The following is a 17,685-nucleotide window of genomic DNA, read 5'->3' as shown; positions in this document are numbered from 1 at the left end:
GGTGTGGGTGGGTTGGGGGTTCGTGGGGGGTGGTGTTGTGTTTTTTGTTGTGGTGTTTTTGTTGTGTTTTGGGTTTGGGTGTGTTGTGTGTGCTTGTGGTTTTGGTTGGTGGTGTTTTGACGGGGGTGATTGTGGTTGTGTGTGGCGTGGTGTTTTTGTCTTGGTGTTGTTTTTGTTGTGTGTGGAGGTTTTTGGGTGGAGGGGGGGTTTTTTGTGGGTTGACGTTTTGTGCTGGTTTTTTTTCGTGTGTCAGTGGTTACTAGCTGTCTCGTTCGTCTTTCTGGCTGTGTATTTTGGTTGTTGTTTTGTTTCGTGGTGTTTTGTGTTGTTTTGTTTTTGTGGGTAGTGGTAGGTGGTTGTGGGTGTGTGGGTGTCGGTTGTTGTGGTTTTTTTTGTGGAGTTTTTGGGGTAGGGGGGGGTCCAAAACTCAGCCGCCCGTATCATTACCAGAACTCCTTCCATTAATCATATCACTCCGGTTCTCCAACAACTCCATTGGCTCCCCGTTAAATACCGCATAGATTTTAAAGTGTTGCTCCTCACCTTCAAGGCCCTTCACACTCTTGCACCTCCATATCTCTCTGAACTCCTTCACACCTACACTCCCTCTCGTGCCCTCCGATCCTCCTCTGCCTTCCTAATCACTGTACTTTCAGCCAGCCTGACCACCATGGGGTCAAGAGCCTTCAGCCACTCTGCACCCCGTCTCTGGAACTCTCTCCCACAAGACATCCGGAATATGGACTCATTCTCAACCTTCAAATCCAGCCTGAAAACACACCTTTTTAAAATGGCATATTCAATATCTTAATAATTTTTCTAAACTGATTGTTGTTTTTAAGTCTTTGTCGTATTACTGTGTGATCTTCTTTGTTGCTTGTTTTTAATTATGCTCTGTAAGGTGTCCTTGAGAGCTTTGAAAGGAGCCCATAAATAAAATGCATTATTATTATTTTATTATTATTATTACTTCAGGTGCAACTAAAGTTTAATTTAGGTGTTGATTATATTTCATACTGTTAATCAAAATGTGCCAAGTCACTAAAGATATTCAATAAATGTAGTGGAGTAGAAGTAAAATATTAACCTCTCAATTGTATTGGGTAGAAGTGCCAAGTGTAAAATACTTAAGTAAAGCACAAGTCTGTCAAAATGGTAATTAACTACAATACTTGAGGAAATGTACTTGTTTACGTGTGTAAAATATTACGTATAGGTTTGAAAAAACGCGCATATATTAAGGATTAGCCATGTTAGCAAAACATTAACTACAGATAATAAAGCTGTAACACGTTCAATTTGACGTTAGAAACACCCTCTATGAGATAGAACTGTTCATGTTACAAATAGATGTGTTCAGTTTTATCCACTGTTTGATGTTTTCCGAGTAAAATGAACTGAAGTCGTCATCACTCACATGCACAGTAGCAAACCGGAAGTTCTTTTATGCTCTTAAAGCGACACGGAGGACACATTTCAGCAGAAATGATCGCTAAAGTGGTCGGTACAAAATATGTGTCCATTGCCAAAACATGGTAAGATGATTTGTTTTACATCGTTACAATAGTAGTGCTAAAACCCGAAGAGAAGTCAGACTTACGTCAACATAATCTTCATCGTGTCCTCAGCTAACACTAGCTGTTAGCTTAGCCGAGGTCATCCTTTGGGGACGTGCTGCTGAATACTTCTCAGTTAAACTAAGAATAAAGATGACAAAAATAACAATTATGAAGTTACAAACAAAGTGAGCTTCTTTGTCCTCATTGAGTGTTTTCGCATAGCAATCTCCCGATTTCTATACCTTTTGTTTAGCTTGTTTATAAAAGTTAACCTTAACACTAGTCAGCTGATCTCACCCGAAGATTAGCTTTAATAAAGATTAATAATAATTCATTACATTAATTTATCGTTTTTCCGAATTCTCAAAGCGCTTTACATAACATATAATTATTACATATATTCGACATGTAACTATGAATACTTTGGACAATACCCACAGGAGCAAATTATTCAGATTTGACAAAAATGATTAGTGATACAAATAATTTGTCCATTAATTAATTAATCCTTAACGAATCAAATAAATGTCTTTAAATCTTAAATGTGGTCTGATTTGGTGTCTTAATTGCTAACCTATTACTGTGTCTGTATGGTATGAGTCATCTGAGAGACACCTATTTTAAAAATGATTTATTATCAATTTAATCACTTTCTAATAATACATCCGTATTTATAAATGGGTAAAAAGGCAAGTCACTCATAAAATGTAAATCAGTGAAGCTTTAACCGGAAAATCTGTTTATCTTTTGCCTATCAGGAATAATGTTGTTTATTTGTGACATGCCTTACGCCAACACTTCTTTATTAACTTCTCATTAGGTGCTTAATATTTTTCTTTGGTGTATGTGTTCAGAATTTATATTTTTAGTCACAAAATAAAACAAACATTTACAATTTTCATAATTTGTATATCCACTCTGAATGGGAGAAAAGTGTAAGTCTTGACAATGTTCTGTTCTCCACAGGATCCCCACTCTGGCCGTATGGGGTTCAGTGGGAGGCGTAGCTCTGGTCCACTTCACAGACTGGAGAATGATTCTGGATTATGTTCCCTACATTAGCGGCAAATTCAATAATGACAAGTAGTGGATATCAGGTTTGTTCAGTGAATGGCAAAGAGATGACTGCAGACATAAGAGAGAAGGTGCAACAGCATGTGTTGCAAACGGAGAGCAGTAGATGCACTATCATTATTTCTGTTCCTACTGTATCTTTTAAAGCCATAAACAAGGAACTTCTATCCTGTGGCGCTTAGTTTCAACCTTTACATCTAAATTGGCCTTAAACTGATCCCTCATACTGTTCACACTCACATTTCTTATTCTGTGTCATTGTCTTGATTAAAACTGGTCTCTAGCTATTTCTATTTATTTAGACATTAAAAATTGGTTTAAAATGTGTCAAACACTGGAAAGGTGCATACTGTTAAAGACCCTAACGATTCTAATAAAGTTGTGAGTGTAGGCTATGCACATTTTGCTGTTGTCCACATTGACATTGTTAAGAAAGTTACAATTTCCCAAGTAAACTAATTATCCAAAACCATTTAGTCAAACAGCACATAATATCATAAAATGAACAAAATATAAAGTTATTTTTTCTTTATAGTGTGATTGACATTTCTAAACATCTTAATCCAGGTATTCGATAGTAGTAACTCTGTACTCTCTGCGACCAAATACCTCAACTGGTATGGTCAACTTGCCAAGACCACTACTTTCTTCTCCACTGCAAGCAGCTGTCATGGCTAAGGAAATGATAAACAGAGTGTAATTCTGAAACAATAAGCCAGGTAGTTTAGGGTGTCAGGAGACCAGTATCCAGGACAGTGGCCTGTTTTAAAACCATATGTACTAGCCTCTAATAAGACTAGAACACCTCTGAAACATCAGATAGGATCTGCAGCTTAGTTATTTTGCTAGGAATTCTCCAAAATGAATAGTTTAATAAATACAAAATGTCTGTGAAGAGTGTTGACTGTTAAGTGAGATTTGCATTGTGCTTTTAATGAATAAACAACAACAAAGTGTGTCATCTGTAAACAAAACAAACATATTTTCAAGTGTCACTTGTTACAACTTTTTCTACTGAACTTGCTGTCTTTCCTTCAAGCTTGATTTCTCTGTCACAGCAAAACCACATTTCTACTTCTCAGACTAATGTTTTTTTTTCCCTTTTTTCGACAGGTTGGTGTCGGTGTTACACAGAGACTTGAATGCTTCGGCTTGGCGTCGTGTGTCCTGCAGGCCACTGGAGGGTGTCATCTTAACCCTGCAGCTCATTGAACTGTTCATCATCAACATCCATGGAAATGCACTGGACTTGTCATTTCAATGGTCGTCAACCAACAAAAAACATGTATAGAAGAAATATGAGAACACCGATGACAAATGGACTTTTTTCTTTTTCCCCACTTCATTTGGAGGTCAGGTATTCATTTTATTCATCAGTCTTCTGTGCGTCAAACCTGATTCTTAATTGAAAAACTCTGTTATTGTTTTGAAGTAAAGTATATGAGATGTATCCTATATTGTGGTTGTGTATTATTATTTCACTTGTGATTTAATGATTCAATATAGCTGTGATGAACAGGTCCATGTACATCCATGCATGTTGAGGCACTGGTGGGAACTGCCGTGAATATTGCAGAGTGGTCGAACTTGTGTAAATATATGTCTTTCATGGGGTGACGGGTGTGCTAAACAACACACTTAACAAATGTACTATCTATATCATGTCTAAAGCACACAGTCATTTTCATGTAATTTAGATCATGTTAGTCGCATAAGGCTGACTTAATCTTTTCAAGTATCGCTTTGACTCAAGGTTATGTGGTCAATCTGACGTATGTACATTGGAGTTTCATGGGGGATTTAGCAAAATAGCTAGCATTCCACAAAAATGTGTTCAATGAAAAAATACAATATAAATTATTTTGCATCCTAAAGGCCTTCGGATTCTTCAGGAAGCTAAAAGTATTAGGTATTTTTCTTACCAGTAAAAAAAGATTCAGAGAAAAATAGATGTAATGATGGTGTCTGGTTAAAAACAAAGAAATAAACAGGAAATGAGATAAAAATTCATAACAAATCCAATTTCAATTTGAGGCTCTAGTTTTCAGTTTTTCTTGGCAATTAGTATTACAACTAATTTCTTTGATATTTTTGCTTCATCCAATTGTTTTAAACTTTAGTAACATAAGGCCTATCTGTCAATACATTTCATTAAAGATTCAAGAACAATTTCATCGATGCAAAATATTTAGTCAAATGTACCTTATTTAGAGTCCACCTTTTGAGTTTGTATTTGTGTGAGGTTGCACGAAGGGTTCCCAAAGTTCCCCCATTTGTTCATGTCTTATTTTATAAGGGGCCTTTTCTCTGCACCATTATTAAAAAAATTATATCATCGATGCATTCTGTAATATAACTGAGGAGAAAAAAAGCCTTAAACGTATTAGCCCTCTGCGTGTCCCTCTGAAATGCCTGCCACGTTTTTATTTACACTTCGTGGTTTAAAGAAACGTTTGAGAAAGTCTCGTGCTTTATTAATAAAATACAGAGTAACCTCCATAGACTCTTATCTGCTCTGCACACTGCATCGGTAACTTGGCGCATCACTTTCGCACTATATCACCGCGGATGTGGCGGGTGTCTTCCGCTCATTGTGTTAGAAGGCTGGCGGAGTGATCTGCAGTTGCGAAGGTCCTGACGGGAGATAGACAGCAAAGGGAATCGACAACAAACCGTGCCGTGAAAAATTATGACTGCAACAACAAACAGATAGCTGGCTTCTTATCTTTCCTGAGCCAGAATCACAGACAAGCAAACCAAGAAAGCCAAGACCATGGAAAGGAAAGGGTAAGACTTTTTAATATTCTGCCCTATGAGTTGGTAAAATAAAAGTTTCTCTGCAGGAAATGCACGCATGCATACATGCGTTTTGCAGTTCAGAACAACTCTTACAAAATGGTCATGTCTGTGTTGTATACGCGTTGTTTAATACTCTTACCGCACGCTTTGGATAGTTTTGAGTTTGATAGGTTTGTAAACGTCCACTTGAGAACAATGGAATGTTAATTGATGCGGTAGTTGCTCGTACGTTAACATTAGTAGCGCAGCTAGCTTGATTAGCTAGCTGAGTTTCATTGTTTACACACGCTTGACTTGCGGCGCGTTGGGCCCCGGCTCGGCGTCTCCAGGATTCCTTCTCAAAGTCTCAGCTGCAGCTCACTTTCCCTTTTTAAACTAGGAGAGAAGGGATATGCTGTTTCGTAGATAATGTAGCTCTTACATTGGCTTACAAGTCCTTTAAATTAGTTGGTATATTATTCTCAACAAAGTGGTTTTGCTTGAAAAGCCAGCCAGTCTAATGTATTACAAATACAGAGTTGATGGTTTACTGATAACACCTGAAGCTCCACTTACAAACGATCATCCAAACCGGTGTTTTCCCAAACTGTAGCTTATAACTCCACCTGTGGGCGTGTTCAGATGGGCTGCATTGATAACCATGTAGGAACCCCTGTTATTTTGCGACAAATTACAGCTTGTGATCATTTAAAGGTAGTGCCATCAATGCCTGTAAAGAGATCATTCATTCATTTAGAATAAACCATATGATGGTGTCCAGCTGTGGTGGAAAGCAGTCATCCTTTACTTTAGTAACGGTACTATTACCACACAAAAAACTCTGGTATGTTAAAGCTTACTTAAGTTATAATAAACCTAAAATATCATAATAATATCGTCCCTGTCAATGTATCACCATTTTGATTCTTTTGGGTTAATATTACACCTGTGAAATTAGCATTTTACTGCTGTAGATGTTTAGTGTTGGGCTAATTTTAACTACCACTGCTCAGAAAGAACGTTTTATCATTTAGTTCAATGGAAACATTCAAATCAAAAATAAAGGTATAAAGAATCAATGTTGAGAAGTAAATAAAGCTGTCCGATAAATGATGTAAATAAAAAGAGAAATTCTAGTATTTGAGATAAGTAATAACGGCTTTAATGCCTTAGTTATATGAGAAGGAACATTAGTTGATGTTGACTTTTCTTCTTTTCTTCTAGTATACCTGTTAAGCGCATTCTCAACAAACCCCAGATAGTCCGTAGTCTGGGCAACCACCTTCACACGGATGTGAACGCCGGCCACTCCCGAGCTGGATGGTCGCTCCTGACCAAAGTGCACCGCAGCAGGCACAAGCATCTGTACGACAACAATCATCACATCAGGGTGAGTCTGCATTCCCCCCCCCCCCCCCCCCGTACTAATGAGACCTATATCCCAGTGCCAGTTGAAAGGACATTTCCCCTGAAACTTCATGGTGATCTCTGGACACTTAAATTAGTATACAGGGCCTGTAAAACATATTCACCTCCCTTGGAGGTTTTACATAATTGAACCAAATGGGTTTTAATTATATATTTCTGACCATGCCCAACAGAGCAAGAGTCTTCAATGTGAAGCAATCAGTGGAGGCCCATTAGGTAGTGATTACAGCCTTGAGTGTATATCAAAAAGGTTTGTGTCAGCTCTGTATGTCTTGACACTGCAGTTTTCCTTCAGTTATTCAGCCACACATTTTCGATTGACTTAGAACCTCAAGGACTCATCCAAAGTGTTTTATATAACCCTCATCACAGAGTTACTTCTGTTTTAAAAGAGTCTAACCGGGCTACATTTGAAAACAGTTTGTTCATCATAATAATCACGGGAGTTGATTGTCATGTTTACATTGTTCGCCTTGTTCTGTAATGATACAACGATAACGCATTCATACAACTGCGTAGATGCAGTTACCTCTCAGAAAGGTCATACTAAGAACGGTTATATTTTACTATCATCAAAGCTGGTTATAAGTCATGTTGTTGTCTCTCTTAAAGTCCAAGCCTGATTTAAACACAACACTACCAGTTCGACAGACAGCATCCATCTTCAAACAACCGGTGACCAAGGTAACAAATCATCCCAACAACAAGGTGAAGGCGGACCCGCAGAAGTCTGTGGACCAACCGAAACAAGTAAGTCCAATGACAAAACAAACACAATATAGCATAAAACGTTCTTTAGAGTCTCACCATTAAAACAATAATAAGTGAAACCAAGTTAAAAAATACATTTTCAAATGTCCCAACAATTAAAGTGGAGTACCTATTTGTCATCATTTTGATTCTATTGCTAATGTGTGCTTTTTTTCTCTATATTTAATAAGTTAACTCACACTGTATTATTGCCTGCTATGCCACTTTTGCTGTTACGCTGTACATTTCCCCGCTGAGGGACTAATAAAGGGATTCTGATTCTGATCTCTCTTGCTGCATGTAGTTGTAATGTTTTGCATAGCTGACAAATACTAGCCTATATAACACTTGGTGTTCTTTAATGTCGCTTTCTGGCTCTGTGCACATAAAACTTCTGTTTTGCTTCAATCTCCAGCTATTCTGGGAGAGGAAGTTGAGCGGGTTGAATGCATTTGATATCGCAGAGGAGCTGGTGAAAACGATGGATCTTCCCAAAGGCTTACAGGGTGAGATAACCAAGGCAAACATGACCTTGTGTGGTTAAAAACTGGGGTTCTTCTAGAAGCTTGACTTGTGCTTCCCTTTTGTCTTCTACCTAGCTGTTGGTCCTGTGAGCTCAGATAAAACTCTGCTGTCTTCCATCGCCAGTGCTCTGCACACCAGCCCCTCCCCTGTCACCGGACAGCTTACCGCCGCTGTGGAGAAAAACCCTGGAGTCTGGCTCAACACATCACAACCTCTCTGCAAAGCCTTCGTAGTGACCGACGATGACATCAGGTGAGATGGTCGCACAACAACACAGCTGTACGGGTTACTTAATTTCACATATACGTTGGAATGAAACAATCTGTGTCTCAAGTATGCTGTAGAGGTGCAGTCTATTGTGGGTCATGGCACAGTAAGGTAGGGCGACTTGGAGGGGCTGTAGTTAGTTTTGGGTAATTATCGGTAAGTAAGTTACTGATATAGTAAATGGTTATTGGTGTTATGTAAATATGTGTGTGGCTTGACGAAAAGCACCAAGCTTAAAATGTGTTTGTGAGGAGGAAGTTACTGCAACTCAATCCAACTCAAGGCTTCTATAGTGTTTTTAAAACTATTAATAGTCTCGGCTTTTTTGATTGTTCACCTACATAGCATGTGTGACAAATTACACAAAAAATAAATATACACTATAAATTGCTCTTGGTAGTTGGGTTAAAGTTGGGGTAGGTAATTTTGGAGATATCGGCTTGAGCGCGCTAGAATTTGAAAATACACAACCGGAAAAAATCTGCCACTTCCTTACAGAGCCCCTCCTCCAACACACACGAACGCGCACATGACCAATGAGGGCACGAGATAAGTTTGTGCACAGATGGAAGGCTGACAGGCAGGTAGGCCATCCAGTTATTTTAGCTGAGCCGGCTAAAATGATTGGTCGTGCTTTATACAGCACCACGGCTTCCACAGATGACATTTTTGTATGTATTTATTGTCAAAGCATTTAATATATTCATTGCTATCGGGATGTTAAGAGCATTCCATGGAATATAACAAAAAGTGTTTCTGAAATAAATTACATACCCCACCTTTAAGATTAATTGTTATTGGTCTAATTTGCACTGTGCAGTACTTTGGTGATAAATATTTCATACAGCAATGACAAACATATTAAATTGCTATACATTTTCCCTCACTTAATAATAATAATAATAACTTAAATGTATATAGCGCCTTTCAGGGGACCCAAGGTCGCTTTACAAAAAAACAGTTGGTGGAACTAATTCCTCATCGTCTTTCGCCATGAAATGGCTGTTTTCATAGTTTCCTTGTCTTGGTCTATGTCTCAGGAAGCAGGAGGACCTGGTTCAGAGTGTGAGGCGGCGGCTGGAGGAAGCCCTCACGGCTGACATGTTGGCTCATATAGAGGACATCACTGCAGAAGCAGCAGCAGCTAACAAAGCAGAAGAGAAGGTGGAGAAGGTGAACAAGGAGGAATTATAGCCAAGGTACACAGAACTGCAGGACCTGATCTATTGTTGGCTATAACTTTAATGTTTCTCCATCCATTAGCCTCTGTATTTGATTGTCTTCAGTTGGTATGAACTGCAGTACATGTAACAAGTCTCTTTCTCATCTCTTCCATAGGCTTGTTTGACATGAAGTTGCTGGTAAACTCCTTTTTATTTTCAAATATTTGGCTCCATGAAGATTTTTTTTACTCAATTTCAAGTGAAATATACCCTAAATGCAGACATTCTGCAGATTTTGTTTACCTAAACAAAGATTGTTATTTTTGTTTTTATTTTTGTTGTGCTACGGTGTACTTCTGAAAGGGTCCTTTGGGTTTTTAGTTCATTTTTACCTCTAATAATGTTTGGGAACTGTCTATAGACTCTATACTGTTTATTGTTTTCAGGAAACAGTGACATCGCCATTTCACTATTGATACTATATTGAGTCAAAGGATCTTACTGTTCCCATAAGAATACTTCTAAGGCAGTTTCACAGCAGTTGTGGATGCTGCTCTACACAATGCAGTGTTACATTTAGTTAACAGCTGTTCAAGCTCCAAGTTAAAAACACAAACCTGATGTATGTGACTGTGTGTTTGTTTGTTTGTTTGTTTGTGTGTGTGTTGAATGTATAAGCTCATGTTGACATCTTAAGTATTTTTTAAAACATGTTGCTCTTTTATATTTTAATCTGGCACTGTAGGTAGTGTGTTTTATGTTCAGAAGCATAGTAAGGTTGCAGTAAGGTTGCAGTATGTTTACATGTGCACAGCACTCTTGTGGCTGTGGATTATTAAAATGTAGTTTGTTTGATTCAAGGTTTTACAGTTCAAAGCAGTGTTATTTCTTACAATAATGAGAGTTTACATGGTTTTAAGTTCAAGCCATGGTATTTGTGTTGACAAAAGAATAATCAGTACTGTTTCATCAGCTCGAACTTTAACAGGAAAAATATGTACCCTTAGATAATACAAAAACAAGTACAACACTGACGTACCTCAACACAAGATGTACTGTACCTCAATACAAGATTCACTATTTGTCTCTGTCTAATAAATGCAGCTCTTTAAAAACTGGTGTTGATTGTCTTTTATTGGTCATTATCCTCCTTAGATACTGGAGGTTATGGTAGTTGGACAGGTTTTTAAGATAGTATTCTTATTCCTCTTCAATTAAAGGGTTCACATTGTTCATGTCCATCATAAAACAATACTAACATACACATATGTATATGGATGTTATAAGTGGGATGAAACCTTGTTTCCAAATCCACAGTCTGTGTTGTGCCAAAGCTAATGAGTTGGTCAAAACAGTGTCGATTCAGGAGGGGATTTCTACCCAGCCATTATGGACAATTTCATTTATCAATTCAATAGCTTTATTAGCATGACCATATTTACATACAGTATTGCCAAAGCTCTGTATGGTTGCAACATCTAAACAAAAATACACACAAATAAACAAACTGCTAAGAACATGTTTTTTTTGTACAAGGAATACAGATTAATTTCATTCATATAATACATTAATACAAAATAGAATATGATGTGAGACCTGGTATATCTGCTCATTCCGATTCCCTCAAACTGTGGCAGAGACAAACTGTCCTGCCACAATGCAGCTCTGTTTATATTCCCCGAGAAGTATTTTTTGTTTTTCATTTTTAAATATTTGAGGATGCTTATGATTGAGTTTTGGGAAGAATTGTTTCCTTACAGGTTCAAAAGTTGGGCATTGTGTGAGGAAGTGCTGCTCTGTCTCCACAGCAGTTCCTCCACATTGTTGGCATGATCGCTCCTCTTTTGGCAGCCATGTTTTCTTGTACCTGCCTATTTCTATGGCCAGGCTGTGAGCACTCAGTCTGTACTTTGTCAACATCTTCCTGTGTTTAACATCAGTCACTGTGGTCAGGTAGGCTGCCACAGTGTACTGTCTTTTTAGGGCCAGATAGCATTGCATTTTACTTTGTGTTTGGGATTTAGTGTTCTAATAAGTGAGGTCGTTTTTTGTGTGTTTTGTTATAATCTGGTTGACTGTAATAGTTGTGGGCTCAGACTGGTGGAGTGTCAGGACCAGCTGAGAGAGGGGACTCTTTTCCTTGTTCATCTCTTGATGCTGCAGGGCTTTGTGGTGGTAGGAGTGGGGGTCACTTTATTTTAGATGTAACCAATATTTAATTGATCATTTCTGGATTTGTATTAATAATGGAAAGGTGCCTTATTCCGCTCTGCATGCGTTGTTAGGTGTTCTCCTGTGAACCTGGAGGATGCGTTTGCAAAACTCATTGTCAGCATTTTCTATTGGATGATTTTCCCATTTGTCAAATGTTTGGTTTGTTTGTGGGCCCCACACTTCGCTGTCAGTTTCCATGTGAGCTTTGTTTTAAGATTTATTTGGAAAAAAATATTCCTTTGTCTTCAGTCCGATGTTCCCATCTTTTTTATGTTTTATTAGATTTCTCCTGACTTAATATTTGAATGTATTACTATTGGTTCTTTGTGTTACATGTTGTGTAGTTATGCCTCTATTTCTTAAATTATGTATACCTGAATTGAGAAATTCTAACCCATCCCCCTTTGGCTGGAAGCAATGTGGGTCAACTCCTGTTGTTTTTATGTGCTATAGAAATACACTAACTAAACTGTTGTTTATTTATTTCAATTCATAGTAAAAAAAAAAAAAGAGGGTGTGCGTTGAAAATGTAACTACTAGAAAGAACATAAAAATGCAGACACGCACACACTGTATGAGCATCTTGAAAGGCTGTTGTTGGAAAACCCAAAACACCTCATTGGTAGGATGATGAACACACCAAACCACGGCCACATTAGAAGAAAAAAACAGCAATGCGTTCACTGTGGGCGATGCAAAAACGTGTAATAAAATTGGTAAATCAAATATCTCCCTGCAGACTGTCAGACACTGACAGCAGCGGTGGCTTGCCGTTGATGCTGCATGTGGCCTTTGAACCCATTGTTGTGTCTCGGGTGACGTCAGTGCCGTGTGCGGGAGACGGAGCGGCGTGCGCCTGGCGAGACAAAGGCGGCGGACCGGGGTCAGGCAGCAGCAGCAGAGAGCCGAGAACCACTGTTTTTATTCTCACCAAAAAGACAACAACTATCCTTGGATTTTAGCTACGTTCCCCTGCTGGAAAGCAGAATGAAGACACATTGACACTCTCAGGAATACGCTCTGACTCCAGAAAGAGAACAAAAACAACAACAGTGCCCTCTTTTCGATTTTAAACGTTTTTCTCCTACGCCCCCCATTTAGCGTGCTAGCTAAGCTAACCCTGTTAGCTCCCTAGCGCTGCACAGAGCTGGTCTCCTCCTCCTCCTGGCTGCTTCTCATCTTTTCCCTCAAAACCTGGGCGACAAGCGAAGACAGGATCTCATCGACCAAGGCAAGATAAAGTAAGTTCGTGTGTTTTTCGCCCTTGTCTAATTTTTTTAATCAACCGTTGAGAATGGGCACAAGTTGGACTGTCAGAGCAGAGCTAGCAGCTAGCCGAGCTGCTCCCAAACAAAGGGGTCGACAACGTGACTGAGTGCCGACTGTGTGGAGCTAGCCTGTTAGCCTGGCTCTTGGGGCTAACAACAGATAATATTAATCTTTTATCTTTCATTTTGTATTTGATCAGTACATTTAAGAGTGTCAGTCGTTGGTGCCACACATGTTAGTTGTGTTTGTGCAAGGGAATACTGTGTTCACTTGCGTTCAGGCGGACATGCTTTATCCCGACAAAACAACCTGGATGGTTTCAGTTGTCAGACAAGAAGCAACAACAGACAAAGCAAGGCGCCCAAATCAACACTGCTCCTGCATGCTACTCTTTATATGATCGGCAGTTCCACGGTGCTCCACTCCTGTCTTGATTTTGTGTGTTTAATGATAAACAGACACTTGACTTTTTTGTTGCTTTTTATTAATTTTTTTTTCAGAAGAGAGTGAGTTCACTCCCAACAAACAGGCATCGGTGATCTGATGTGAGATCCACGGAGACAATATGCCTAGCCCTTTATTCCACCCCGAGATTATGGACCACGACGTGGTGATCAGCAGCCAGCACAACGGGGTCGGTCTTCCCCGGGAGACAGACCAGGAGTCCCGGGACGAGGACCACCAAGAGGCATTCCGCTTCGCCCTGGACCAGCTGTCACTCATGGCCATGGAGAAGGTGGACTGTGTGGGCGGCGGAATGGTCGACCCTCTGGATGGGTCCCAGGGTCCGGGCTCTGACGGCTGTAGCGGTGTGGGCTACGTGGATCTCCAGATGATGGAGCATCCCAACGGGTCCCGGGATTCGCCGTCGTCCTGCTCTCCATCCCCGGAGTACTACGGCACGGGCGGGTACCACATGGCCGGCTCCCACTCAATGCTCCACGGGGAACAAAGCTCCGTCCTCTGCAGCAGGAAAAGAAGTGTCAACATGACTGAATGTGTGCCTGTCCCCAGCTCGGAGCATGTGGCCGAAATAGTGGGAAGACAAGGTAAGAGCATGAGTGGTTTTGGTGTTTTTTTGTGAGGGGTTATTTGGGGTTTGTTTGTGTACAGCTCGGCCAGGCAATGCAGCCTGGTGGCTCTTTGTTTGGGTGGCAGTCTGGAGAGAGGAGGGTCTCTGAACTTTTACTGCCTCAGCTTGATGCTCTGGTCGGGCCGCACTCACTGTGTTGGTCTTTAATGTCAACATAATGCGGCTACTCCCTTAAAGAAGCCATACATAATGTATTAATATTCAATTTCTAACAGTAATAAGACAATGCCTTGACATAGAGTGAGGGAGTGTGGGTGATGAGTAGGAGGGAGGGGGAGGGGTGGAGAGGGTCAGACAAAGCGGCAGATTGTCGGGAGTCTGGACATGTCTAGCAGCATGCACCAAACAAAGGAAATATACCGAAATGTGCAGATTTTATACATCACAGGTTAAATGGGCATGTTTAAACACTGGGCTCACCTTTTAACTCATGTTGGTGTTTATAGTAAATTATTAGTGTCGATGCTGCTGATTTTAAGCTAAAACGCGGCAGGCTCAGAAACATGGGACTGGGCGGTGTTACGCCCTGCACCCAGCTCTGTCTGCCGAGGCTGCTCCTCGCTCCTGAGCCGTTTCTCTTTACACATATCATTTTTATTTAACATTTTTTATCAATATATATCATTCATTTTAAATTGGTTCTTGTTGTAGGTTTGGTTCGCCCGTTTCAGACGCGGCAGCGTTGAGGCATTGTTCTCTTTGTTTGAAAAAGCCATGCTTTCTGCTTCCCACAATGACATCACACTCCGGGCGTCCTATTGGTCGCCGAGAATGAAGCGTCCATATTTAAAGAAACAGAGCATGAGTTGACACCAGCAGTGCACCAGCTATTGACTTGGTGTTTGGGCAGACAGGCTCTTCGTTCATATATTGCTTATGCATAATGCGTTTGCTACTACGTATATGTTTTTATAAATTTGAAAATGGTGCATTCATTAAAACCCTTAAACCGGAGTGCTATGATTAATGAATTTCATTGAGGAATAAGTACACACATGCTGATGCAACTGAGCATACTCCCCATGTTCAAATATGTATTTGAGACGTTTTCAATGTTGTTTGTGTGTAACAAAGCTGATGCTTAATTATGCACTCTTACCATGGTTTTAACATATGCAATAGACCTGCAAAACCTACCTTTTTATTAAGAGATAATGATCGGTTTTGTAGAAAGGCCTTGTGAGGAACATGGGTTTGACTATATAGGAGATTTGGAGGCTGTCGTTTGTGGTTCAATTGTACTGAAATTACTTTCATGAGGCCTGGTAAATACTCAAACAACAACACCACAAACTATCCCTATATAGTCAAATCACCACCATATTTCAACCTTCACTTTAGTCACATATAATTTATAAATGCGTGTTTGAATGTGTTTAATAATGGTGTTAATGTACTTCTGCATCTTTCAGGTTGCAAGATTAAGGCCTTGCGTGCGAAGACAAATACCTACATAAAGACTCCAGTCAGGGGCGAGGAGCCAGTATTCATCGTGACAGGGCGAAGGGAGGATGTGGAAATGGCTAAACGTGAAATTGTCTCTGCGGCCGAGCATTTCTCTATGATCCGGGCATCCCGCTGCAAAGCCGGAGGGCCCGGGGCAGGAGGAGGAGGAGGAGGAACCAGCACTGGCACTGGAACTGGCACGGGCACTGGCACCAGCTCTCTTCCTGGACCTCCACACTTACCTGGACAGACCACCATACAGGTAGAGAACCCCCCATGGCTTAGCTCTTATTACTCTGGATGTATAATAACCAATGTGTTTTAAAATAAACTACAAATCACCTACATAGTAACATTGAAATATTTCTCTTCCAGGTGAGGGTTCCCTACAGAGTAGTCGGTTTAGTTGTTGGACCAAAGGGAGCGACTATCAAGCGCATCCAGCAGCAGACTCACACCTACATCGTGACCCCCAGTCGAGAGAAAGACCCCGTGTTCGAGGTCACCGGCATGCCGGAGAACGTGGACCGAGCGAGAGAGGAGATCGAGACCCACATCACCCTGAGAACTGGAACCTTTGTAGACCTGCAGGGGGACAACGACTTCCACTCCAACGGCACTGATGTCAGTCTTGAAGGCCTGGGCGCCCTGAGTGCGGGGCTGGCCTCTACTCTGTGGTCCAGGGCTTCTGGCCACCACTCTGCGGCCCCTCCACCTCCAGGCTCCCCACCTCCTCCTATTCCCATGTCCATGCACCACTCCTCTGGCCGGAAGATGTCCTCGTCAGCAGCCTATCACACGCACAACGGCGGGATGAACTCAGAGAACTTCAGCAACACTCGCAAGGCCAATGAGTCAGGCAGCCCCACCAGCCCCTTTAGCACAGGCTCCAGCAGTGCGGGAGGAGGATTCACTTTCGGGGGAGACTCCACCCCAGGGATGCCCTCCTCCGATGAACTGGGCTTCGAGTTCAGCGCCGCCAACATCTGGGCTCCTTTCGTTAACGGTGGAGCAGGCAATAAGACGCCCGGCCCCGCCCAGCAGCAGCCTCTACGTCGCAACAGCAGCGGCCTCAGCGGTGGCGCCATCACCCCACGATTGTCTCCAACTCTCCCTCAGGACACGGGCGTGGGCCCCATGGATCACCCCCTAGCCCGCCGTGCACAGAGCGACCCCCTCAGCACTCTCTCCTGGCTGCAGTCTGGCAACGCAGGCGGCGGCTCCTTCTCCGGAGCGTCCAGCTCCAGCTCCGCCGGCTCGTCCACCGGTTATTCCTCCTGCTCGGCCTCCTCCCTGCCCGGCGGCTCCCCCACTGACTCCGAGGGAGGCAGCGGCGGGGGTCTCAGCTCTGGCATGCTGAGTCGTCTGAAAGGCCCCGGGGTCGCAGGTCTGGTCGGCGTCGGCCCCGGGATCAACAGGGACTGCTTTGTGTGTTTCGAGAGCGAGGTGACAGCAGCCCTGGTGCCGTGTGGCCACAACCTGTTCTGCATGGAGTGCGCCGGGCAGATCTGCCAGTCAGCCGAGCCGGAGTGCCCCGTCTGCCACACCCCCACCACACAGTGCATCCGCATCTTCTCCTAATGCTCCGGCAGAGCGGCGGGGCGGAGGGTGAAATACGAGGGAGGCGGGAAGAAGACTGGAGCGGGGCACCAGCTGTGGCAGACGGAAGGATTCACACTAATAACTTTCACACACACATGATGGACCATAATAAACGCATAATAGAGATGATGATACTATACGGATGTTGATTTATTGCTGATAACTGTCAAAAATAATAATAATAATAATAATAATAATAATAATGACTGTAGTTGATTGAAACTGGTCTGCAGACAGTTGTTGCCTCAGACGGTCAGTGATGAACTTATGGAAGGAAACTAGTGTCTTATCTCTCTTCAGGCCTTCATTTTGACGCGGCGCTGCCGGTCTCTCGACATTTCTTCATTCTGGCTTCTTCAGATCTCTGCCTGCTTTTCTCACAGCCTTTCCTTTTGACACTTTTGTACTTAACAGATATTTTTCGATGAAGCTGTCAATAAGGCCTGCACTTTTCTACTCCTTATTTTAATGTTTCTTAACAGGAGGCAAACCGTTCCAAACCGACCCCCCCCCCCGG

The 17,685-nt window shown here is 41.7% G+C and overlaps 3 protein-coding genes across 3 annotated transcripts; all 3 read left to right on the top strand.

Moving 5' to 3' along the window:
* Positions 1-1,420: 1,420 nt before the first annotated feature.
* Positions 1,421-4,088, top strand: LOC104965129 (cytochrome b-c1 complex subunit 10-like). The gene is made up of 3 exons (XM_010794085.1): positions 1,421-1,535; positions 2,526-2,656; positions 3,747-4,088. The coding sequence occupies exons 1-2, from the start codon at positions 1,447-1,449 to the stop codon at positions 2,644-2,646; spliced, it is 210 nt and encodes a 69-aa protein (XP_010792387.1). The 5' UTR covers positions 1,421-1,446; the 3' UTR covers positions 2,647-2,656; positions 3,747-4,088.
* A 1,146-nt stretch (positions 4,089-5,234) lies between these two features.
* Positions 5,235-10,659, top strand: LOC104965128 (methyl-CpG-binding domain protein 3). The gene is made up of 7 exons (XM_010794084.1): positions 5,235-5,420; positions 6,636-6,801; positions 7,452-7,589; positions 8,005-8,095; positions 8,189-8,366; positions 9,422-9,580; positions 9,720-10,659. Exons 1-6 carry the CDS (start codon positions 5,407-5,409, stop codon positions 9,573-9,575), a joined length of 741 nt encoding a protein of 246 aa, XP_010792386.1. The 5' UTR covers positions 5,235-5,406; the 3' UTR covers positions 9,576-9,580; positions 9,720-10,659.
* A 1,920-nt stretch (positions 10,660-12,579) lies between these two features.
* LOC104965127 (RNA-binding protein MEX3B-like) lies at positions 12,580-17,685 on the top strand. The gene is made up of 4 exons (XM_010794083.1): positions 12,580-12,999; positions 13,528-14,076; positions 15,533-15,828; positions 15,942-17,685. The coding sequence occupies exons 2-4, from the start codon at positions 13,593-13,595 to the stop codon at positions 17,145-17,147; spliced, it is 1,986 nt and encodes a 661-aa protein (XP_010792385.1). The 5' UTR covers positions 12,580-12,999; positions 13,528-13,592; the 3' UTR covers positions 17,148-17,685.

Source organism: Notothenia coriiceps, unplaced genomic scaffold (assembly GCF_000735185.1).
Source record: "Notothenia coriiceps isolate Sejong01 unplaced genomic scaffold, NC01 NC01_scaffold00037244, whole genome shotgun sequence".
Lineage (NCBI taxonomy): Eukaryota > Metazoa > Chordata > Actinopteri > Perciformes > Nototheniidae > Notothenia > Notothenia coriiceps.
Note: the sequence above shows the minus strand (reverse complement) of the source record. Positions and strands in the feature narration are given on the sequence as shown.